Below are 25,436 nucleotides of genomic sequence, written 5' to 3' on the forward strand. Positions count from 1 at the left end.
TTTTCCCAGGGACATTGTGTCAGACCGGGGCCCACAGTTCATTTCCCGTTTCTGGAAGGAGTTCTGCCATCTCCTTGGAGCCACCGTGAGTCTTTCCTCAGGATATCACCCCCAGTCGAATGGCCAGTCAGAGCGCATTAACCAGGAGCTAGAGACCTGTTTGCGCTGCCTGGTCTCCCAGAACCAGGCATCCTGGAGCAAGCACCTGATGTGGGTGGAGTACGCCCACAACACGCTGCCCACTTCCGCAACAGGACTCACACCGTTTCAGTGTGTGCACGGCTACCAACCACCTCTGTTCCCTGCCAATGAGGTCATGGTCCCATTAGCTCACGCTATGGTCCGTCGGTTCCGCCGGATCTGGGCCGGTGCTCGTCGGGCTCTCTTGCGCAGTGCCAGCCGGATGAAGGAGGTGGTGGATCGACGCCGGAGACCTGCTCCACCGTATCGGCCTGGACAAAGAGTTTGGTTAGCTACCAAGAACTTACCCCTCCACGTCATGTCGAGAAAGCTAGCGCCAAGGTTTGTTGGTCCATTCCCGATATCGAAGATCATAAACCCGGTGTCTGTGCAGTTACGTCTACCCAGGTCATTAAAGGTCCATCCAACGTTTCATGTCGGCAAGATCAAGCCGGTTAGGGAGAGCTCATTGGTACCCGCCTCTAAACCCCCTCCACCCCCCCAGATGGTAGAAGGAGGCCCGTCTGCGCTGTAAAGAGACTGCTGGCAGTTCGTAAGCGAGTGCGAGGAAGACAGTTCCTTGTGGACTGGGATGGGTACGGTCTAGAAGAGAGAACATGGATCCCAGCGAGTTTCATTGTTGATCCGGCCATGATTAAAGATTTTGATCGGGAGCACCCAGAAGTTCCTGGGACGTCAGGAGCCGTCCCTAGAGGGGGGGGTACTGTAACATCCCGTCATGTCTGCTAAATTGTTCATGTCATGTTAATCAGGTTCATGTTATTGTTTCACGTTTAGTTCATAGCCCAGGTTAGATTTATGTTTAGTCAAGTCTTTTTGTTCACCTGTCTAGTCCTGTCATTGCACTTCCTGTTTTATTTTGTACTTACCTCTGGTCTCATTTCAGGTCCCTTTACTTCCTCCCTTTGTGTGTTTTCCCGCCATCGTCAGTGTCTGCCCCGCCCCTGATTGTTTCCACCTGTTCCCCCTTACCTCATGTATAAATAGTACTGTCTCCCTTTGTCCTGTGCCAGTTCGTCTTGTGCCTTGTGCCATTTAGAGAGCCAGCTTGTCTCGCCCAGAGATTATTGTATTTTGTGACCATAGTCAAGGTTATTTAGTTTGTAATTTGCTTTGCTATGTTTTGCCTCTTAGGAGTGATGTTTTGTTTGAACTTTATACTTTTACAAAGTAAAGACTATTTTTGAACAAACTTTCTTTTGAGTCGTGCGTTTGAGTCCAAGTGTCTGTAAGGTCCTTAACAAAAACCGTTTCACAAATCTCAAACTGGGTTATAAAAAATCTTTAGACTCTCTGGGATAATCCAAATAAATCGGCTATGCAGCGATTTAAGAGGTTCAAACATGGAGGATTGTTCGCTCAGCGCTGTAAATGAAATGTCCCTTAACTTTCCCCTTAACTGCCGAATTGGAAGCCAACTTCAGCGTCGTAATTTAGAGGATGTGTCTAAACTTGAGAAAGTGGTTAAAGGTATGTCGATCAAAGGGAAACATGACATGTCTAACCCTAACTGTGAAACATGTACGCAGGGAAAATGTACTCAAAGCCGAAACAGGCAGGCAGATGCAAAAGCTAAGACAGTACTAGAGCTAGTACATACAGACCGATGCGGTCCAATAGAACCAGCAGATAAAGACGGGTACAGATATGTAATAGCATTTACTGATTATCGTGGGATGATTTTCCCCTACTTTATCAAAGCAAAGAGTGATACAGCAAAAGCTACTGAAAAATTCATAGCGGATACTGCTCCATATGGACACATTAAGGGCTGACAACGGTACTGAATTCACTGGGCATGAGTTTCAAACTTTACTTAGGACGAAAGGGATAAGGCACGAGACAAGTGCCCCCTACTCACCTCACCAGAACGGTACTGCCGAGAGAGGTTGGAGGACCTTATTTGAGATGTCACGATACATGCTATTGGAGAGTAAACTCCCAAAGCAGTTATGTACATATGCTGACAGCAGCACAGATACGTACCAGGTGTTACTGTAAGCGTCTAGAGCAGACACCATACCGTGTTTTTTACTGGCAAAACACCCAACTTGTCCAACAGGAAAATATTTGGCTCTGAATGCTACGGGTATAAACAGGATAAGAAGAAGCTAGATTCCAGATGTGTAAAGGGTATTTTTTGTAGGATACGACAAATATAGCCCCAGCATTCCAAGTATTTTATCCTGAGACAGGGAAAGTCCTGAAACATAGGCTGGTAAAATGTATCACAAAGAGTAGTGCAGATAGTCAGACAAATCATTATATGGATTTTGACACTTATGGAGAAACTATTCCCACAACACCAGCAGGGACAAAAATGGTGAACCAGAATCAGAGAGCCTAATGTGGGTGTACAGTCCTATAGTGAGGAGAATATTGAGGCTAGTCAGATCCAGACAGATGGTACTCAAAGAGAACAGGGAGAGAGTGCACGACGCTATCCCATTCCCACTAGACAAAGAAACGCTCCAGAATATTTAATGGAGTATCAGTGTAAGGCTGATTGTAATGATGAAGGTGAACATGTAGATTATTTCTACAGGGTTGCTTGTGACGTACCCAAAACATACATGCAGACTGTAGGCTCTAAGAAATCAAAAATGTGGGCTGATGCAATGACAGAGGAGATAAACTCTTTAACAGAGAATGAGACCTTCAGTCTGACTACACTGCCAAAGGGCAAGCAAGCAGTGGGAGGTCGTTGGGTATATGCAGTAAAGGAAAGCCCAGATGGATCTGAGATTTTTAAAGCCAGATATGTAGCTAAAGGCTATAGTCAAGTAGAGGGAATTGATTACAAGGAAACTTTTCCACCGACAGCAAATATGACTTCTGTACTCTCTTGATGCAGGTGGCATACAGGAGGATCTTATCCTACACCAAATGGATGTGAAGACAGTTTATCTCCATGCACCAATAGACTGAGTTATATGGAACAGCCCGAAGGTTTTGAGGCAGAATCCAAAACAGGGGAACACTTAGTGTGCAAACTTAACAAGTCAGTGTATGGTTTAAAGCAATCCGGGCGAAACTGGAACAAGTTACTGCATGATCATCTTACAGAGAATGGTTTGTGCAAAATGATGCTGATCATTGTGTATACAGAAAAGAGCCTGAGAAAGAAAGAGTTATTCTGTTGATATGGGTAGATGACCTACTTATAGCGGCCAATAACAAAGGCTCACTCAGTGATGTCAAAGAGATGTTGAAGAGGAAGTTTAAAATGAAAGATTTGGGTGAACTTAAACACTTCCTAGGTATCGACTTTACACAGAGTGAGGGGGAGATCAAAAGAGACACATAGCGAAGATGCTAGAGAGGTTTGGCATGTCAGAGTGCAAACCAAGGTCAACTCCATGCGAGCAAAAGTTACATTTTGACACTGAGGGTGAAGTTATCGATTCAACAGGATACAGAGAGATAGTAGGTAGCTTGATATACATTATGACATGTACTAGACCTGAGCTGGATTGTGAGTAAACTATCACAACACTTAGCAGAACCAAAACAACAACATTGGGCTGCAGCAAAACAACTGTTGAGGTATCTAAAGGGTACAATAGACCAAGCGCTACATTACAAGAAAAGTGAGGGAAAGCCTAAGCTTGAGGGATACAGTGATGCTGATTGGGCAGCCGATCAAAATGATAGGAGAAGCACAACTAGATATTGTTTCAGCTTAACTGAAAATGGTCCAGTTATATCCTGGAAAGCAGGAGGCAGCCAACAGTGGCGCTATCGACCTGTGAGGCCGAGTACATGGCATTAGCGGCTACTACTCAAGAGAGCATGTACAGCATTAAAAGGGGTAGACCGTAATAGCCCACATGTACCAGTGAAGATATACGAGGACAACCAGGGAGCAATAGCTCTATCCAAAAACCCTGTATCCAGACAGAGAAGCATGTAGACATCAAATACTATTTTGTACGATCTGCACATGCTGAGGGAAGATATCTATTACATATTGTCCGACTGCAGATATGGTAGCTGATGTCCTAACCAAGCCGTTGACAAAGGCACAATTTGACAAGTTCAAAGGGTATTTGTTTGTAATGTAAATTGCAGGTATAAAAATGGAACACTGCTAGAGAAGCTTTTGTTTTTGTTTATTTGGATTCTGTGTACCACTGTAGAGAGTTATCAACATGTCTTTGAGTGGGAGTGTTGAGCATATTTGTCTAATAACAAAGTCATGTTTCAGTTCATGTGTATGACGTCATCAGAATGTGCCTGAAACGTGGTGATGCTAATGAGCAGTTACAATAAACGCCCCAGTACTCCAGGCCAAACTCTGAGCGATGTGGTCGTGTGTTTCTTCTGTCCGTTAGCATACTTACAAGCTACTTTGGTTGACTGCAAACGTGGAGACTTCTGCTGAATATAATGTCTCACGCAACAAAAAGGAAGTAGTGAAGTATGATGAGTAGAAACCAGCTTAAAACAAGAAACCTTTGCCAAACGACTTCAAATTCTTCATCCTGTTCAATGTGGGGTAGAAAGCATGATGTAAGCCACTTGCACGAGGAAACATCAGTTCATCGTTTTGAGAGGAAACAACATCAGTTTTTACCTGTATACCAGATGCTTTCCACCACCGCAGAACCAACCTCTCTACGGACCACTGAAATGAAACAGAAAATAAATGCAGCGGAAGGCCACCAGAGAAAATAAAGTCAGGTTCACCCGGGCACAACAGAGATTACAAGCAACACTTTAGAAAACTGTATTTCTCAACAATGTAATGAGAGCATGAGTGAAGAAGATCATTATCCTAGGAGTAAATGCAGCAATGTATCTTCGCCCATTATATTTACACAGAGGAAATGTTACATTATGCCTTTCAAATACCCACCATCTAGAAAATACCCTGGCGCTCCAGGAGCCAACAACAACAGACACATCAGTGGTGATTTTCCCCATCTGCAGTTCTCATATCGTCTTTGGAGTAGTTGTTGTTGTTGTTGTAGTTGCCACAGGCGCCGCACATTTTACCAGACAGGCTACTGTCAATAATGACTGACCTCCTTTGAAAGTGAGTAGGTGAGCCGTACAGCAGATGCCTTCTCAATGATCACAGTCTTTTCCGAGATGCGGACAGATACGTCACTCGTCACTTTGCTGGGAAGAGACACTTTGCTGCCATTTACCTGGACGCCATGGAGGATGGGAAAAACCAAAGTGAGATTAAAAAAAGGTTTCTACACCAAAACTACTTTTCTGGTGAAACACTGAACTATTATCCTTCATGCTCTTCTCACCAGGTCACATGGTGGCTGTTAACTGTGACAGCCGTTTCCTTAAAGAAAACATACAAGATGTCGACAGTGCTGCAGACCCTGGCGTCCATAACCACGGAGAACCACATCTCGTTGGTCTCGTCACACAGACGCCACTACAAATACCCCTTGAGCTCCTATCGCTCCAGACATGCCATCAAAGGAGGTGCGGAGGCCAACTTGGCTGACGCTGCAGTGGCCCTGTTTGACGTGGCAGCCCCCGACGCCATCTCTTACACCACAAACCTCTCCACTGGCACAGTTCACCACCCCAGAGGCCTGGCACACACACCTGGACGTACCGGCTTTGTCCACAACTGCTTGGCCCATCTGGAAACATACATTGTGTAAGTAATCTTCCAGGTGGATGAATATAATGTTGTCTCTGTTCATGTGTATTTGCTATGACAGAATGGAAACTAACTTTCAAGTGTGTGGGAGTTATGAAGTATGACAAAGTCAAATCTCAGTACAGTTTTACCGTTGGATATCTGCCATTGTGCACACATCCACAGCTGTCCAAGGGAACACATTGGATTCCATCGAAAACAAAGCCGGCGTCACATTGGCATCCTTCAAAGCAGCTTTCAGAACAAGTAAACGGGTAAATAAAGCTGGCACAGGTCCCACCACAGACGTCGGCACACACCTCACAGTGACTGTTTGCAGGACAGGAAGCAGCTACAAGAGAAGAAGACATTTGTAAGACTTTGTTTGAGCACCTGAAATATAAAACAACAAAAATACTGCTTAGTGTTACTCACGGCAGAAGGAGCTGCTTCTCCATGGCTGGATTTTCACTCTGGCAGACCAAAGCGTACGCCTGGACACTGTTGCATAGGTCATCTTTGTTGCCACCCACAGCACAAACATCAAAAACGCAATTAGACACATATGCCACTGGGTCAACCTTACTGTGGCAGGCTTTAAAGGACCATTAGGTGCACTCATGAAGCCACAGGAGTCCGATTTGCCATACAATGTGGCCTTGGCCTGCTCACATACTGGACACTGGCCTCCACACACATTGCCTGGCATGTCCACCAGCCACGACTTCCCAAAGTCATCAACGCTGGTCGTTTTTCTGCCACCAGGACGTCTGAAGTCCTCACCATTGTTCTTGTTGTAGTTGCCGCAAAGACCACACATCTTTCCCTGGTATGTGGAAGGCACGACCACCTCAACATAATAGACCGTGTCATACAGGACAGTCAGTCCAAAGTCTGTGCGGATTATGATGTTGCGACCCTCCTGAGTGACTCTGAGACGCCCATTGTCCAGGTAGAGGGGAAGGTTTAGGAGTTCCTCATCCACCTGGGCAGAGGAAGAAAGAAAAACATTTGTGAGGAAATCAATAAACGTGTAAAATGTTACCACATGTGTTCTATATGAAGTTATTAAACTCAGTTACTTTCCAATGGCACTTTGTTGGATGTAAATGACATAACCGTTAGACTGCCACTGCAATAGACACTTTTCCATTCTCATACTTCTCTTCCCCTGAGTTACGCTGAATGCGTCAGCTGGCCATTGTCATCGTCACACACCTTGGCCAACATGTAGACACAGGTACCCTGGAAATCAAACCTCTTTCCATCAAAGGAAATGTAATGAGGGTCACCGGAAGCCACACACTTGCCCTGCCCCTCAGGGTGGCAGCCTTTCACTCCGTTTACAAGCTTACAGGTCTCCCCTGCACGACACTTGGCATTTTTGCAAGACACTGCGCCGTTCTCTCCACAGACGCATTGCTCCACACACTCTGTTTCGGGGTAGAACACGTCTCCTTTCCTGTAGTACTGGCCATCGTAAGAGCAGCCACAGTCTCTCACGGGCACGCAGGTATCCCCACTCTGCAGGTAGCCCCACTCTGCAGGTAGCCTTCGTCACACTCGCAGGCCTCTAAACAGGCCCTGTGGCAGGTGGTGAGGGAGGTTAACTGGCACAGGTGGCAGGGCAGCCCGTGGCACACAGGGTGTAATGGCTGTTAGATGGACACACCATTGCTGTGGGAAAGGAGGAGGGAGAATCAAAAAGGGATATTCTTTTTTTTTTTATAAATGGGAGATTGAAAATATGAAAACATATTCTCAAACTCACAACAGAAGGCATCTGTTCTCCAGTAGCGGGTGGGGATTCCTTGGCTCTGGCAGGCAGAGACATAGACTGCCACAGCATCACAAACTGAGCCTTGGTGGCCATGGTACTGACAGGCATCATAAGGTAAGGAGCAGGGTCTACACGACTGCGACAATCTCTGAAAGGCCCTGCCAGGTCAGCGATTATACCACTATTTCTGGGCTTGGTACTTTTTCCTGTGGGAGTCGGAGCAGGCCAGGCACCATGCCCCCTGGCAGACTGATGAGCAGCCTGGTACCAGGGCCACCTGCCAGCTCAGCTCCGTTTTTGCTGCTCTGGCCGTTCGGCATGGCCAGGTCATCCTGAGCTTTGCCATTGTAGTTGCCGCACAGGCCACAGACTGCGCCCTGGTAGTTGCTGGGCAGAGAAACGCTCACTCTGCCCCTCCAGTCAAAGGTCACGGTGATACCAGCATCTGTTTCCACTACAGCTGTCCCGCCACTAAGAAACACGACCAGCTCATTATTGTAATCTAATGGTAACGAAGCGAGCTGCCCATTGAGCTGAAGAGGGAGAGAGAAATATTTGTAGGAAATTATAGATTTAATAATTCTGCCGCCTTTGATAATCCACCCTAATGTGCAGTTACAATGTTAGTTTGATTAAGGCTGCCTGGATCAACATTTTAATATGCAATTAAATATATATATATATATGCAGACGAGCATGAGAGATGTGAGATAAGACAGCCTGGTAGCCAATCAATGAAAATGGGTTGACGTCACCATATGGACTAATTGCAACCGCCAGGTGATCTGCATTATCATTCTGTTGTTTATGTTTTTATGTCTTCTTGTGGAACCTACTGCTGCAGGTCTCCCTTGAAAAAGAGATCATTGATCTCAATGGGATTTTACCTGGAAAAATAAAGGTTTTGAATTGAATTGAATTAAATAGCAACATGCTGTGTAGTTTTGTTTTTTATTATTTAAATGATTAGGTATCTTTTTTATGTTTTACTCCGGTTCAAATAAAAACACTATCACCCATCATTACTAAATGTCATCCTAAATCGTTACCTTATTTGGCACATATGACTGCTTCAGTGTTATCGTGCCCCATCACCACCTAAACTGTATCTCAGCAGTTTTAAGGAAATTGTCGTGACAGCAGCTCTCTCACATATGGAGGTTTTTTTCCGCAGAAGCAACAACAACTTCACTCAGAAACTTTAAGGGCAGTTCAGCGCTTTGTGAGGCGGCTGTGAATCCGCTTGTTGGAATAGTTTCCCTGAAGTTCACACAGCAGAGAGACAGCTTTTCCTGTTAACGACTCTGCTCCGTCCAGTGCAGAGAGATCATCTCTTCGACTGACTAATAGCAGTGGTGGCGGGTGAGTGTGTGTCAAATGTTGTGCAGAGCTGAAAAAATGCCACTCAATATTATTTGGAAACGTATATTCTCTAAACGGAGTAACGTAACACATTTTACAACACAACCTGTATTATTTTAATTGTTGTCAATTATTGGCTGCATCCAATGTAACAGATACAACCAGCAATATTGACTTTTATCACATTGGTGTGGAGAGCACACCGTAACTTTCCCGCGGTGTGTTCACTGTCCTGCGCGGTTCGTCGCGAGCACAGACTGTTTAAGGTCGCGCGACTCGCGAGCTGTTTGAACGTTTCCAGGACAACCTTCTGAAGCTCCCGTCACTCAGGACAGCTCAGGACTCAGCTCTGTGAGCTTCAGCAGGGAGTCAAGTTCAGAGGAGATTTCAATCTTTTACCCTAAAGTAAGTGAGTAATGTTTGTGCATGTGTATCAGTAAACTGGTGGCGATATGATTTTGGAATTGAAGATGTGATATTGTTGTCTTCGTTTAGTAGCTCCATGCAAATGAAATCATTAGTGAGTTTCTGTGTCTTCTGTGAATCAGGTTAACGTGTTGATGTTAGTGGTGTTTAAAAACGTGAGATACTTGACACATTGCCGATATAAGGCACTTTCAGAGGTGTAAAGTAACCAAGTTTACTAAGTACTTAAGTACAATTTTGAGAGACTTGTACTTTTTCCATTATTTCCATTGTTTGCTACTTTACTTCAACCCCACTACAGAGCTAAATTGTGTACTGATTTACAGATTTTGATTAATAATGTAAAATATAATCAACACTTAAATGAGACTTTAGTTAGTTAACATAGTAACATAAATTCAAAACTAGCTGCACATTTACCTGTTTTGATCAAACACATTATTGCATCAATAATTGTAATCAAAACATATAATGAATCTGAAAGCGGGCCGATCTGCATAATGACGAGTACTTGTCTGTAAGTATATTATGATGCTAATACTTTTGTTCTTTTACTTGAGTAACTTTTGATTGCAGGACTGTAACTTGTACTTGGAGTATATTTCCTACACTCACTTTAACTTAAGGACAAAATCTGAGTACTTCTTCCTCCACTGGGCATTTCAGTCATAAACATTGGAGAGGAAAACTCCAGCATTAGCTGCAACGTTGGAGCACAATGATCTGTACCTGTCCTTCATGTTTATTTTGGGCAGTGGGAGGGACAGGAAGGAATTTATAGTCTTCTTAGTGAAAGGCAGTGAGTTTGGCTGAATTGTCTTGGTTCCCTGGACAACTGAGCAGCATACAACCCCCCCCCCCCCCCCCCCCCCCGTTATGACTGCCCAACCTTAACCAGCGGTGGACACTGCTGGACATGTTGTGTTCAGTGACTGCGTGTTTGCATTCTTCTCTTTAGCAACAAGACATGGCCGACCGAGATAGTGCCGGAGCGGAAAGAGATGCAGAGGAAACGGATGAGCTTTTTTCCACAGGTTTTATTAGCAGTACTTCTTTACCTTTTTTAATATCTCGCCTTATTGGAAGACGGCACTCACTGTTGACCCTTTCGTCTGCCCTGACAGATCTGAATGACTACAGCTGTGCGTCTGGACGGGACTCTCCTCCTCGGAAACTGGACCAGTGTGACCTCCTCTTAGATGCTCTGGACGCTCAGCTTGGTCAACTGCAGGTCTGATTCCCCTTAATGGTTCTGCTTTTCTGTATCAATGTAATCTGGATACAAATATTTAAAGAAGTAAGTGTTATTAATTCCTACAGATCCAGCCAACGAAACATCTGGCAATTCCCAGAGAGCGTGATTGCAACGATGATGCGGGTAATGTCACCAACGAACTCCTTACGCCTGATTTAGAGATTGTTCAGGTAATTATGTGTCTGTTTGTTCTCTAGATCCTCTGAGGTGGAGTCATTCTCTGAGCAAGGACACTGGGCTTGGGAGTACAACTCAAACAAACGACACTCCCATGTCTTGTCTTGATTTGATACAAACTCCAACGAAAGAGCCAACTTCAGGTAAAATGTCATGAGTAGTAGTATCGTTATAGACGAAATAATTGCTTATGTTCTTTAGAAAGAAATAACTACTGCTCATCATGCGGGGTTTTGTCGTTAACTGTGTCCTTGAGCTATGAATAAAATGTTGAAACCGTTCAGTATTAGAGTAAGCCAGGTGTCTTAATTGGGTTTTTAAAATACTTTTTTGATATACTTCTACATTACATTGCATTTAGCTGACGCTTTTATCCAAAGCGACTTACAATAAGTACATTCGACCAGGAAGACACAACCTTGAAGAAAACGGAATCATAAAGTACATCAGGTTTCATTGAGCTAAAACATTTCAAGTGCTACTCAACTGGCTATAGATAAGCCAGCCCTTTATTAGTATATAAGTGCTTTGTTAATAGTTCTATCGCTCGAAGTGGAGTCGAAAGAGATGAGTTTTCAGTCTGCGCCGGATGGTGTGTAAGCTTTCTGCTGTCCTGATGTCAATGGGGAGCTCATTCCACCATTTAGGAGCCAGGATAGCAAACCCACGTGTTTTTGCTGATGGGAACTTGGGTCCCCTTCGCAGCGAGGGTGCAGCGAGCCGTTTGGCTGATGCAGAGCGGAGTGCACGTGCTGGGGTGTACGGTTTAACTATATCCTAGATGTAGGAAGGGCCAGATCCATTCGCAGCATGGTACGCAAGTACCAGTGTCTTGAAGTGAATTCTAGCAGTTACCGGAAGCCAGTGAAGGGAGCGGAGGAGCGGCGTGGTGTGGGAGAATTTAGGAAGGTTGAAGACCAGACGAGCCGCTGCATTCTGGATGAGCTGCAGAGGTCGGATGGCACATGCAGGTAGACCAGCCAGGAGGGAGTTGCAGTAGTCTAGGCGTGAGGTGACGAGAGCCTGGACCAGAACCTGCGTCGCTTTCTGGGTCAGCTGGGGACGCATCCTCCTGATGCTGTAAAGCGTGTATCTGCAGCAGCGGGTTGTAGCAGCGATGTTTGCAGTGAAGGACAGGTTGTTATCTAGGATCACACCCAGATTCCTTGCAGTCTGAGTCGGGGAAACAACTTCTTTGCAGCATGTTATATATTTTTTGTTGCATATTATACTTTTATTTTTGATTCCATAACGTTAAAGCATTCTATACCAGGGCTTTCAAAGTGTTGATGACTGCCAATTAAAGCAGCCAATATATGATTTGGGGCTGCACAGGAAAAGTGCTCACATAAAAAAAAGGTCGCATTGGTCACAGAGGTGTATGAAATCTTTAAAAAGTAAAACTATTGAAATGAGCTGCAAATTATTAAGAAATATAATTGATCTATGTAATGTCACATTCAGGGTTGGCACAAAATGTGTGGAAGGGCCCGCTGGCCTTCACTTGAAATAATAACCTCTTAAATGCACGAGAACACTTTCTTTCTTTACTCAAAAGCACCCTGTCCCCTCTGCTCTTCCCCCAGAGAGGGGCTCAGGCTGTCGGGGACGTCCTACTAATCAGAGAGTAGACAGAAGGACAAGAGACAAAGAGGAAATGGAGTCTCAGAGGGAGCAGGTCCTCTGGAGGCTGGAGAGGCTGCTGGGAGACACCTGTAACGAGGGGAGGATGGAAGCAGGAATCCTCCCTCCTTCAGACAGCATCTGCACCGAGGACTTTGTCCTTCGCTTCAGAGACGAGATGGTGGAATGGACATTTCCAGAGAGTTATATGGAGAAACTAGACGACGGAGAGGAAGTGACTAAGAGGACAGAGATATCTGACTGTCAGCGTGAACACTTTATACTTAATGTTGACAGAAGAGCACTGACAGGGGAGAGCAGTGCAAACACAGAGAGTGCTCACGACTGTCGGAGTGAGGAGAAGTGTGTTTCTAATAGCCACGGAGTAAACGCATCGAGCGGGAGGAAAGCAGGAGCTGGAGAGAGATGCAGCTCCCCACGGAGGCTCGGTGATGATGGCAGCCGTGAGTACTCTCTTCACAAACCCTTTATGGTGCCCAGAGGATTCATCTGAACCCTTCCTACATCTCATGGGTATATTGCTTGGAAATGTAATGAGCTGCCCTCAGAGGATAACACCTTTTCATTTCAGACATGATCTTTCCCTTATCCCAGAACGTCACATTCACGCACATAAATCAACTAATTATAATGAAAGCACTTTTTGATTTAAAGCGCCCCCATGGCCTTTGCTGGAGTCCTATTCAAAGAAATGCTTAACAACTGTATCACCAAGAGAACAATATGCTTTGTACCATCACTTTTGTGTTGTGTCTACAGCATATCTTAGACTTGTATTATTTACTTTTCATTTGTATGTGCCCTTTACAGATGGATTTAGTCCCTCCCCTCTTCCAGTCTCTCACAGAACTGAGGCTTATGAAACCACGCAGCTCAACAACAGCTGTTCTCCCAAGGCCAGGTGTTTGGCAGGTACCACACACAGATAACATCCTGGACCTGACATGCACACACTGTGAAGCTAATCCTCTCGGGAACGTGTTCACTTCCAACAGAGACACTTGTCGGCTTGTTTCTCTTGCAGGAGTTCCTGTGTGGAGTTTTGACACCGTGTCCATTGACAGTGACCTGGACTCGGTGTGCACGGAGCAGGTCAGAAAGCACATCCACAGGCGGCCAGGTGAGAGACTGCAGAGACTGTGGGTGGATGCAAGTCATATTTAAAAATGACAAAACATGTTTAACTAAGGCAACTTAATCAGGGTGTCCGCGGGGTCTTAAAGTATTCAAAGTTGATAAATCAATTTAGCGAAAATGAAGGCTATTAAAAAATATTAAACAGCATTTTCCAAGGTATTACATTTTGTAGCTTGTTTTCAATAAGTATATAAGTTGTCCAGAGAGGTTGTATTCTACAGTCTGCCTGAATGTAATCATGGCGTAGGTGTGTAGTGTGATTCTGTGAAGTTTAGTTATGGCATCCCGTTGGGTTTGACGTCATCTGAACAGGACATCGCACGCTCACTGCTTGATAGCGCGCGAAGGTTCGTTTACGCCGGTTGTTACAACATCGTTATGGGGAAATGCAAGTCTGCGTCCAAATGGTTGGAAGATAAGGAGGAAGGACCATCAATACTGTATATAGTCAATGTGAGGTAAAGTGTGTCGCCAAGGTAACTGGTTAAAACTCAAAGTGGCGATGAGGTCTTAAAATGTATGGAAAGGGTCTTAAAAGGTCTTAAAAGGTCTTAAAAGGTCTTACATCTGACTTCAGGATTCCTGCATGTACCCTGTTAAATAATGCATGCCGTAAAAGTTATATTTTTTGTATGTGATTTGAGATATAACTCATTTTAGAGGTTCTTTAGACCCGATGTCTATACATTTAGAATGTATTCTCTAAATTCTTCTAAATTAATGCAATATTTTCCATTGTAGTTTAATAATGATTATGATCAAATGTTAATAAATAAGATATATGTTATATGTGTTAAACTGTATGCTTTAGTTAACCATGTTTGTCCGATTGACCAAGTGAGCAGCAACACAGTTTTAACAATGAACATTTAAGCACAAAGACTCGAGTACATTCAAACGATAAAAACATTTACATCAAGTTCTGACTTTAGGAAAACAAAATGCAAAAAGCCTTCCAGACAACAGAGGTGGTTTCATTTGTAATTCCAATTAAAAAGAGAGTAGGTGAACGGCACCTGCTATCATTACGCTTGTTTATCTATTGGTGTGTATACTGTAAAGAAAATGGCTGAGGTTTCCACTTTTCAACCATTCTGACCCGACAAAGATCCAACTATCGAAACGTAGTTATTAAAAAAGTGTTGTGCTATAAAGTTAGTGTGCAGGCGTTAACCTCTTCCTTAATGATGCTGTTTTTCTGCATCTTGATGTGTGTATAATTACTTTTCAACATATATAAAGTATTCCCATTTTTTCAGCAAAAACCCAAGAGAGGACAGCACAAACAAAAAAAGATCAATCTTAAAAATGCATGCTTGAAATGCCAGTAAGCATCCGGTGTGATCTCTCCCAGGATGGCGCTCTCTCCTTCAGTCTGTCTCAGGCATGGAGGACCACTGTACCAACCACAGTGACACACACACACAGGGGGCAAGTGAGCCGGGATCATCATCAGGTAGAGCAAGATCTTACTCTGCGCTTCTTTATGAGTCCACAGCATCAAAAATAACTAGGGTTGCAAGGGGGCGGAACGTTTCCGGTACATTTCCGGAAAGTTTCCATGAGAAGTTAAGCTGGGGAATTTTGGAAATATTCAAAAAACATGACATTTCAACTTTTTTTTTTTTTTAAGTAGAACAGAACAAGTTTTAATTATTTTATTGAACAATTATTTGTTTAATTGAAGAACGAAAACAGGAATGTTGAGTTAAATATTACTCATCTGTGCATGTGATGGAGGAATGCACAGTGCCTGTAGGGGGTGTGGTCTCAATAGCCATGCAGTGTGCTATGGCATGGATATTGTGCTTGAATGGCATCCATTTGTTTTAGTCAAGATTATGCTAAAATATACTTTCCCCAATCAATTTAGAAAATTCCCGTTAATTCCCATGGAAAGTTTCCATCTTTGAAAATTCCCGGAATTTTGCAACCCTAAAAAGAACTAATACAATCTTTAAATGTCAACGATTGTGCCTTTTTATGTTGACAAAGGCCGAAGCTTCTCTTATGGAAAAGTACACAACAGAAGTCCTTCTGTCCGTAAGGCACCGCGCAACAAGAGAGACTCTTACAGGTACATTTTCAGACCTCTCTTCAGTGTTTTATACAATTAAAACTATTATTATTTCTGACTGGTACATAGTGTGTGTGTCCCAGACATGTGTGTTCTTTGGATCACAATAAGAAGGACACAGAAGAGGAACTGACTCAAAGGAGCGGCAGATGCAGGCCGGAGAGGACGTCACAGAAGATGCATTCTGATTGGGCCAGGATGAAAGGGCGGCTCTCTACCCTCCAACAAGTGAGACTGAGTGGACGGTGATATATATAAGTATCACATTAGGAGTCATTTGCCAAATGTCCCCCATGTGCATGTGTAAGAGACATCCATTTCCTGGTGTCGTGTGTCTGGTTTAGAAATGTGAGAAAGAGGAGCAAACGCTGCAGAGGAAGAAGACGCAGTTAAAAGATGTTGAGCTCTCCCTTTCTGAACTTCAACAGAGGAGAAGGGTAAAGTGTAGCATCTTATATATCCAGCCGTTTATATGAACACGTCCAGAAGTCTGATTAACACTTACAGATTTCGGTGTACATCCCAGCATGCCTTGCAGGAATTAGAGCGACTGACTGTAGAGACAGCAAAGATGGAGGAGGAGAAGAGGACTCTGGGGGTCGCTCTGAGAGACAGCCGAGCAGGGAAGGATGCTATTAGGTATAAAACAAACTTCATTCTACAAAGCTGTCTCCATTAAAATGTATCATCATAATCCTGTGTTGTGTAAAGAATAGCATTGCAATAATAAAACTTGTTGTAGTGTCCAGATGCATGAGCTGCAGAGGCAGAGAGAGGTCTGTGTGCTCGAGGTCAGACACCTGGAGGAAGAACTCACAGCGCTGAGTCAGCGTAAGCAGACTCTGAAGGAAGGACGCTTCACAGAGAGGGTAATGAAACATGAATATAGAAAGATGTCTGTCAATACTTGCTTGTGCTTATATACATGTTTTGAAGGTGACCTATTATGCAAGATTCACTTCTTCATGTCTCTTCTACATCAACATGTGTCCCCTCTTCTCCATGTCTCTTCTACATCAGCATGTGTCCCCTCTTCTCCATGTCTCTTCTACATCACCATGTGTCCCCTCTTCTCCATGTCTCTTCTACATCACCATGTGTGCCCTCTGTGTAAAGAGACTCTGAAAGTTTCAGGACAAAAGATTCTCTCTCTTTTTGATCCATTTCTATAAAAACCTGTCTGAAAATGAGCTGATCAGATTTTGGCCACTTTATGATGTCATAACGATTTGTTGGCTTGTGTAACCGTTAGCCAATCAGCAACCAAGGTAACCCCCACCTTATCACCTGCATCTCCTCCTAGAGCACCATTAGGCGCATTCACACCACAGTACTTTTCTCACAAAGGTTCATGAGAACTAAGTACAGATCGCGTTCACACCGGAAAAAGTCCCTGAGGGAGGATTACGCAGATGAAGCCGCTGACGTCACTTCTTCTTCTTCTGCTTTGGGTTTACTGGCAGGCCGCAAACAACTTCACGGCGTATACTGCCGCCCAAAGTCCCCGGCTAATGCTAATAATGCTAATGCGAGGATAATAAAATGGCGGCTTCACAAAACCGTTTGGGAGTTTTACGGGCCGTGGTTTGCAATCCGCCCAGCCAATCAGAAATAGGAACTTTTTCTCCCACGAAAGTACCTGCTCTCTAGCAGGGACGGAAAAGGGGGTGAAAAGGTTCTGATGGACTCATTTTAGTTCCGGCTCTTTTTGGTGTGAACGCGACATTTCAGAACTATATCGGAACTAAAGTGGGAAAAGTACTGCGGTGTGAACGCGCCTATTGTGTTCTTTTTAACCAAATATCTCTCAGAGGGGCGTGGGGAGGGGCTCCTTATTTTCACCTAAAGTAACAGACAGAGAATCAGCACTTTGGAAACAGGGCTGAAACAGAGGGGATTATGGGTAATGCTGCAATGATCTGTTTGGTATTTGGAGCCAAATACTTCAGAGACATGTTTGCATATATCTGAGACCTATAACATATTGATGAAAAACAGTATAATATGTTTTTATTTGTTCCACAAGCAGCCCAGCAGTGTCGTCTTTTCATTGCTGGAGAGGGAGGAGATGGAGCGACAGCTGGATAGCGCCAAGACAGAACTGTTCACTGAACAGCGGCGTGCCAGAGAGAAGCTCGAGTCCACGCAAGAAGTACTGTGTTTAGGGATATTTATTTCTATAACAATAATCATCCTATTAAACCATAATACGATTGAAATATATTCCCTGTAACAACAGTATTCAAAACATAGAACATTATAACTACTATTACCACAACTCTTATGTTTAATTATGATGAGAGCTTTTTCATATATAAGGAAATAAAAACCAATAAAAAGTGTATTCATTCAAATGATGAGGTATTATTGGGTTTCTTTGTCAATTACATTTATTTATTCATTCAATCACTTTTACTTAATGAAGACAATAGATGTTGAAAAAAACGACAGCTTCAAAGAATATAGATAAGCTGTCACGTTGGTCTGTTTGATTGAACACGTGGCACTTAATCTGTTTTAACCCTTTTAAATATTTGATTCCCATAGTATGTGTTTCAAACGTATGCAAAGAATATTTTATTGTGAATGTATCATTTTAGCTGTTTTCTCTATTGTGTGAGTGACCACAGTGAGGATGTGCCTGTTTGTTTTAGTGTTGAAGACAGATGTTCCATTTGTGTTCAAATATCTCTGGTTATGTGTTCACTCTGAGCAGAAGTTGGAGGAGACTTGTGAGGAGCTCCAGAGAGTCACAGAGGCCGAGAGCTTACTGAGGACCAGGTGTGCTTATCTGGAGGAGAAGCAGCGGCAGACAAAGGATCAGATCGAGGTGAAACCTAATGACTGCATACTCTCATTTCCACACATTTAAATATATTTCTATACGGAAAAATGGCATCCTTTCAACATCCAGTGTTCTAACTATCACTTATATTTCTGGTGTGTCTGTTTCTATCAGGCAGTAGAGTTTAAAGTCAGTGAGATGAGGGGTGATCTGGGAGAGTGTAAGGTCAGAGTGAGCACTCAGGAGAAGATGTTGGCCCAGAAGGAGCTGCAGCTGCTGGATGTACAGGAGCAACGTGGGGCCTTACAGGCAGAACGAGACGGACTGAAGGGGGCGCTAAAGCATCTGGAAACACAGCACTGCAATGCGAGCAAAGAAGCCCACCAGCAAGCCCAAACAATGGTAAGTGTCTTCTTTTTAATCAACAAGCCATGGTTTCAAGTACTAACATTTCCTCTTTTGTTCAAACAGGATGCAGCACTGAAAAAGGAAAAGAAAGAAATGGCTCTGGCTCATGAGCAGCAAATCCAAAAGGTGATTCAAATGTCAAAAACTAAACTGATGATGCGTCAAAAGACAGTTTGATTAATGATGTAGCTCCCGCAGGCTGTGCCCTCAGGTTAATAAGCCGGAGAAGGCAAACGCTCTGTCTCTCACACGACACATTGAGTCCCTAAAAAGTTCCATTCAGGTCAGAGTTTCCCTGAAAATATGAAATCCACTGTTACACTATATTAAAGGTGGGGTCGGTCATTTTGGAGAAACCAGCTGGAGTGCGCTAAATTTGAAAATACACAGCCGGAAAAAATCTGCCACTTCCTCACAGAGCCCCTCCTCCAACACACACGAATGTGCACATGACCAATGAGGGCACGAGGTAAGTTTGTGCCCCGATGGAAGGCTGACAGGCAGGTAGGCCATCCAGTTACTTTATCCGGGCCGGCTCAGATGATTGGTCGAGCTTTTTACAGCGCTACGGCTTCCACTGATGACTTTTTTAATGGATTTTTTGTCAAAGCATTTCAGATATTCGTTGCTATCGGGATGTTAAGAGCGTTCCATGGAATATAACAAAAAGTGTATCTCGAGCCGGTTTCTCAAACGTACCTACCCCACCTTTAAAGTAAACTATTTGGTTCAAGGCACCTTGCTCTGCCAAAAATGCAGGTATTATTTATTAAGATGGCCGGCAATAGTGGCTATCAAAACGTGTCCTCATGATTATTGAAGCATTCACTTTACAAAGAGTTAAAATCTCCTATTCTGGCAGCTCCAAGAAGAGGAGGCAAAGAAGCTGAGGGACTCTCTGGAGACGCAGCAGCAGGAGGCGACACTACGTGAAGAGCAGCAGCATAAAGAAGCCTTGGAAAAAGTACTCCTCCTAAAATATACAAAGAATGTTTGCTACACGACTGCATGATGTGCTAAGTGTATTCTGCCATTTAGGCGCACAAAACAATAGAGGAGGAGAGGAGGAAGTGGGAGGCAGAGAACGAGGAAGACTTGCAGATGCACTGTGGGAAACTACAAGAGCAGAACAGAAAGAGCCTGGAGAGCATGAGGAGTGAGGTGCAGCGAGAGCGGAGTAAAGCGCTGGCTCTCCAACAGGAGGTGGTGGAACTAAAAGCTGTAAGGTGACCCCAACACTGACAACGTTGCCATTTTAAATCAATGGAGATGTGTCCTGATTACAATGTCTTTCTTTCATTGCTTTGCAACTGTTGGCGCGTGCAGGAGATGGAGAGTGAGAGCTGTGCTCAGCAGCGGGAGCAGGAGTCTGTGACGGCTCTGATGTGCCACGCCCTGAAAGAGAAGCACCGGGCGGAGCTGCAGAGGATGCAGAGACAGGTGGCACAGGTGCTCAAAGACGCTTTGCAGATATAGAGAAAAGAAAGGAACAACAAATAAAGATTAAAGTTAAATTCAAATAATACAAAATCACACATTAAAAGCCAGATTGAAGAGGTGAGTGTTTTGAAGGTGGCGAGGTCAGTGCAGTCTGATGGGTTGTGGGAGTGAGTTCCAGAGGGAGGGGGCAGCGACAGAGAAGGCTCTGAAGAGTGTGGTGCTGTAGAGAAAAGCTGACGTGATCTGTGCTCACAGGAGAGGCAGAGGGCAGAGAAAGAGTCCGACGGGCTCCGGGTGATGCTGGGTGAAAGAGAGAGCAGCCACCACCAGATCACAGCTGAGCTACAGCAGCGGCTCAGGCGCTGGAGCCAGGAGCTGGGAGCAGAGACGCAGCATCTCCAGATCCTACTGGAGCAGAGTGCAGAGGGACAGAGCCCTGTGCTACTACCCCACAGGTAGCCCTCACTGTGGTTTACACACACGTCCGGTTTACAAAGCATACCTTTGAGGTTCTTATGTGCTTCTCTTTCTGTACTGTGCAGTCCCACAGCAGCCGAGGCTCGTGTAAACCTGAGCACGCTAAGAGAGCAGTTGAAGCATTTGATTAGCCATCTGCAGCAGGAGCTTCATTCGCAGAAACAAACCACTGAGCGGCTGAGGAAAGAGAAGGTATCATTCAGACCGTCTGGTGCTTTTAAATGCAGCCCTTTAAATGTGGACGTGAATTCAAGTCCGTGCTTTTTCAGGAGAGAGAACTGAGCGTCCAGAGGCAGCAGCTGAGGCTGGACAGAGACCAAGCCTTGCAGTCTCTCAAGGAGCGTCTCATTCAGGTGTGAACCGATGCACTCAGTACAGCTCATGTCTGTGTCCATCACTCAGAGCATTGTTAATGAACATCAGCTGCTTCTGCAGGAACACATCGAGGAGCTGAGCTGGCCTCATATGTGTGATGGAGGAGCTGACGGAGGAGGGGTGGCAGCTTCTCTCCGCAAACAGCTGGGGGCCAAAGACCTGGAGCTGAGGCAGGTGCAGAGGAGCATGGCTCAGTGGAAGGAGCACACTGCGGCTCGTCTGGCCTGCAAGTTTGAAGAAGAGTTGACCTCTGAACTGGAGAGGTAACACTTTCAGTAAAGAGAGAGGAGCATACATGCTGTGATTCCCGTGCCCTTTGGAGATGCAAGCAGAAATATAGCATTCAAGAGAAGTCAAAGGATGTTCTGCTGTTCCATGTTTAAGTTTGTCTCAACTCTTTGCTGTCCCACAGGTGCAAGACAAAGGTGTTAAGGGGCAGGTAACTTAACTGACGACTCACTAAGCAGCTGTCTCTCAAAAGCATGATCCCGCCTCACTCACTGCGATATGCGCCTTATAGGATAGATGTAACTTAACCTTTGCCCGCTAACTCATAACTCTGTCATCCAGTCATGAGATGTTGTAACGACCAACATTTCGTAAATGCAGGTGTGTTTTGTTTTCCAGAAAAGCATCAAAGTCTCGTGAGGAGAGACCGACAGAGCCTGGGAGGCCCGACGGAGAGCTGGCGCTGAGTGCAAAGGTCGATGTACTGTTCCTGTGTAACACTAGGCTCTAACGGAACCCTAGTCTGAATACATTCATTATTAATGAGTACCGCCTGTCTTTCCCCCACCAGGAAGCTCTGACACCAGCGTGCTCTCCCTGGCGCCATGTCGTGCACTCTGCCGCCTCCCACAGCCCCTCAGACGTGGCTTCATTCAAGCTTCTGCGTTTCCTCCAGAGCCGAGTGAAGCAGCTCCGCGTAGAAAACCAGACCTCCAGCTGGAGCCCATCGCCTGCAAACACTATGCCTTTAGATTGATCAGGATCCTATCTTACAACAGTGAGCACGGGTCTTAATAGCCGCTAACTGCACTCACAGTATAAACAAAACGAGTACGGGCAGAAGTACGTACTGCGTCTTTACATTTATAAATGGCCAATAGCACTGTCCTCGAGAAGCGTCATCCCAAACAATCTGCTTCTCCTCAGAGGCATGCTGTCGCAGAAAGATACATCTGAAAGCACTTGAACACATACAGAATGACTAATGTGGTTTATCATTTCAATACTATCTGTGTTGTCGTCATATTGTTATACAATGTAATGCAGTGTCTCCTTTACAGATCAACCAAGGTCAGGGCGCTGCTGGTAATATAAGTCACTGAACCATCAGGACAGTCAAGTTAAGGACACCTTACAAACACCATGTGTTGCATTTAAAGCTGTTTCCGTGGCAACATAAATGAATCATTTACTGCACATGTGCTAAAGATTTCAGATTAACAAGCGGGTCACAGTGACAACTGACACAACCGAAGAGTTCATCGTGAAGTTCACATTCCTCGTGTGAAGGCTGTCAAGTTGTATATCAATCAATCAATCAATGTTTATTTATATAGCCCAATATCACAAATGTTACATTTGTCTCAGTGGTCTTCACAGTGTGTACAGAATATCAGTATGACAATACGACACCCTCTGTCCTTAGACCCTCACATCGTACAAGGAAAAACTTCCAGAGAAAACCCACAGTTTAAAGGGAAAAATGGGAGAAACCTCAGGGAGAGCAACAGAGGAGGGATCCCTCTCCCAGGACAGACAGACGTGCAATAGATGCCGTGTGTAAATTGAAAAGATAATACATTTGCAACATAGGTAGTCCAAATGTTTGGAAATGCATGTGTGTATAATAGGAAGATGAATCCACGAGGATATCCATCCAGGACCTATGATCCAGGACCACAGCCACGACTCAAGATCCAGCGCTCGGGATCCAGGACACAGGACCGCAGGATCATCCATGACTCCGGATCCCAGCGTATATAGACACCAAAAAGAAAGACATTTGGGGAAGCTGGGTTAATCGGAACATGAGTGTACACGGGTATAGACAGAGAGAAGGAAGAAGTAAGATGTCCCCCGACAAACTAAGCCTATATCAGCAAAACTAGGGGCTGAATCTAATCAGCCCTAACTATAAGCTTTATCAAAAAGGAAGGTCTTAAGCGCACTCTTAAAAACGGATAGGGTGTCTGCCGCCCGAACACAAACTGGAAGCTGATTCCACAAATGTGGAGCTTGATAAGAAAAGGCTCTGGCTCCCATTGTACTTTTAAAGATTCTAGGAACAACCAACAACCCTGCATTCTTGGAACGCAATGCCCTAGTAGGACAGTAGGGTATAATGAGTTCTTTAAGGTAAGATGGCGCCTGCCCATTAAGGGCTTTGTAGGCGAGAAGAAGAATTTTAAATTCTATCCTGTGTTCTATAGGGAGCCAGTGTAAGGCAGCCAGAACAGGAGTAATGTGGTCCCTTTTCCTAACTCTGGTTAGTACACGAGCCGCAGCATTTTGAATCAGCTGAAGCGACTTGATTGACTTCTTGGTACTCCCTGATAATAAAGAGTTACAATAATCCAGCCTAGAAGTAACAAATGCATGGACTAGTTTCTCTGCATCGTTTTGAGGCAAGATATGCCTGATTTTTGCAATGTTACGTAGATGGAAGTAGGCGGTCCTTGAAATTGATTTTATGTGGGCGTTAAAGGATAAATCCTGATCAAATATAACACCAAGATTCCTTACAGTCTCACTGGAGGCCAAATTAATGCCATCCATAGTTAGTATGTCTTTAGATAATTTGTTTCGTAGATTCTTCGGGCCAAGTACAATAACTTCAGTTTTGGTCGTGTTTAACATCAAAAAGTTTAAGGTCATCCACGTTTTTAAGTCCTTAAGGCAGTCTTGAATTTTATTTAGATGATTAATTTCATCAGGCTTGATTGATAAATATAGTTGAGTATCATCCGCATAACAATGAAAGTTTACAGAATGATTCCTTATAATATTGCCTAACGGAAGCATATATAATGTGAACAAAATAGGTCCGAGCACTGAGCCCTGTGGCACTCCATGGCTAACTTTGGTTTGCGTGGAAGATTCATCGTTAACACGTACAAACTGAGAGCGTTCAGATAGATAGGACCTAAACCAGCCTAAAGCAGTTCCCTGTATGCCAACTAAGTGCTCTAGTCTTTGCAATAGGATATCATGGTCGATAGTATCAAATGCAGCACTAAGATCGAGCAAAACAAGAATAGAGACAAGTCCCTTGTCTGAGGCTATTAGAATATCATTTGTGACTTTAACCAGAGCTGTCTCTGTGCTATGATGTGTTCTAAAGCCAGACTGAAAATCTTCAAATAAATCATTGTTTTTTAAGTAATCACACAACTGTTTTGCGACCGCTTTCTCAAGAATTTTTGAGAGGAACGGAAGATTAGAAATAGGTCTATAGTTGGCTAAAACCTCTGGATCGAGGTTGTGCTTTTTAAGAAGCGGTTTTATCACTGCTACTTTGAATGATTGTGGAACATAGCCTGATAATAAAGACATATTCATAATATTTAATAAAGAAGTGCTAATTAATGGAAAAACTTCCTTCAACAGCTTAGTTGGAATTGGGTCTAACATGCACGTTGATGGTTTAGAAGAGAGAATCATTGAATGTAATTGTTCAAGGTTAATGGCTGAAAAGCATTCTAGTTTACTATCTAGTGTAATATTAGAACTTACGATTCCGGGAGCTGTTGATAACACTATACTGGTCGAAGGCAAGAGGTCATTAATTTTGTTTCTAAGAGTAACAATTTTATCGTTAAAAAAGCACATAAAATCATTACTACTGAGTGCTAAGGGAATAGAAGGCTCAATCGAGCTGTGGCTCTCTGTCAGCCTGGCTACAGTGCTGAAAAGAAATCTTGCATTATTCTTATTCTCATCTATTAATGAAGAGTAGTAGGCTACTCTCGCTTTACGCAGTGCTTTCTTATATTCATTGAGAGTAATATGCCAAATTAAACGAGATTCTTCAAGTTTAGTGGAACGCCATATCCTTTCAAGTTGTCTAGACTTTTGCTTTATTTTGCGGGTTTCGGCATTATGCCATGGAGCTAATCTATGTTGTTTTATTTTCTTCTTTTTCAAAGGAGCAACAGAGTCTAATTTTATTCGCAGCGCATCTATAGCACTATCAACAACATGATCAATTTGGGGTGGTGTACATTTTGTATAAGTTTCCTCCCCTACATGCAGACATGCTATCGTATAGCTTAT

At 44.0% G+C, this 25,436-nt stretch overlaps 1 protein-coding gene across 1 annotated transcript; it reads left to right on the forward strand.

The window, feature by feature from the left end:
- The first annotated feature begins 9,276 nt into the window (after window positions 1-9,276).
- On the forward strand, window positions 9,277-24,152 carry LOC117452016 (golgin subfamily A member 6-like protein 22). Its single transcript, XM_034090424.2, has 27 exons — window positions 9,277-9,359; window positions 10,339-10,414; window positions 10,505-10,611; window positions 10,701-10,758; window positions 10,833-10,955; window positions 12,399-12,899; window positions 13,267-13,368; window positions 13,481-13,576; window positions 14,948-15,049; window positions 15,589-15,670; window positions 15,754-15,898; window positions 16,015-16,107; window positions 16,197-16,309; window positions 16,413-16,539; window positions 17,697-17,822; window positions 18,387-18,500; window positions 18,630-18,857; window positions 18,927-18,989; window positions 19,726-19,827; window positions 19,902-20,084; window positions 20,190-20,312; window positions 20,559-20,758; window positions 20,846-20,972; window positions 21,050-21,133; window positions 21,216-21,418; window positions 21,783-21,858; window positions 21,955-24,152. Exons 2-27 carry the CDS (start codon window positions 10,348-10,350, stop codon window positions 22,138-22,140), a joined length of 3,531 nt encoding a protein of 1,176 aa, XP_033946315.1. The 5' UTR covers window positions 9,277-9,359; window positions 10,339-10,347; the 3' UTR covers window positions 22,141-24,152.
- The last annotated feature ends 1,284 nt before the right edge of the window (window positions 24,153-25,436 follow it).

This window comes from Pseudochaenichthys georgianus, chromosome 9 (assembly GCF_902827115.2).
Source record: "Pseudochaenichthys georgianus chromosome 9, fPseGeo1.2, whole genome shotgun sequence".
Classification (NCBI taxonomy): Eukaryota; Metazoa; Chordata; class Actinopteri; order Perciformes; family Channichthyidae; genus Pseudochaenichthys; species Pseudochaenichthys georgianus.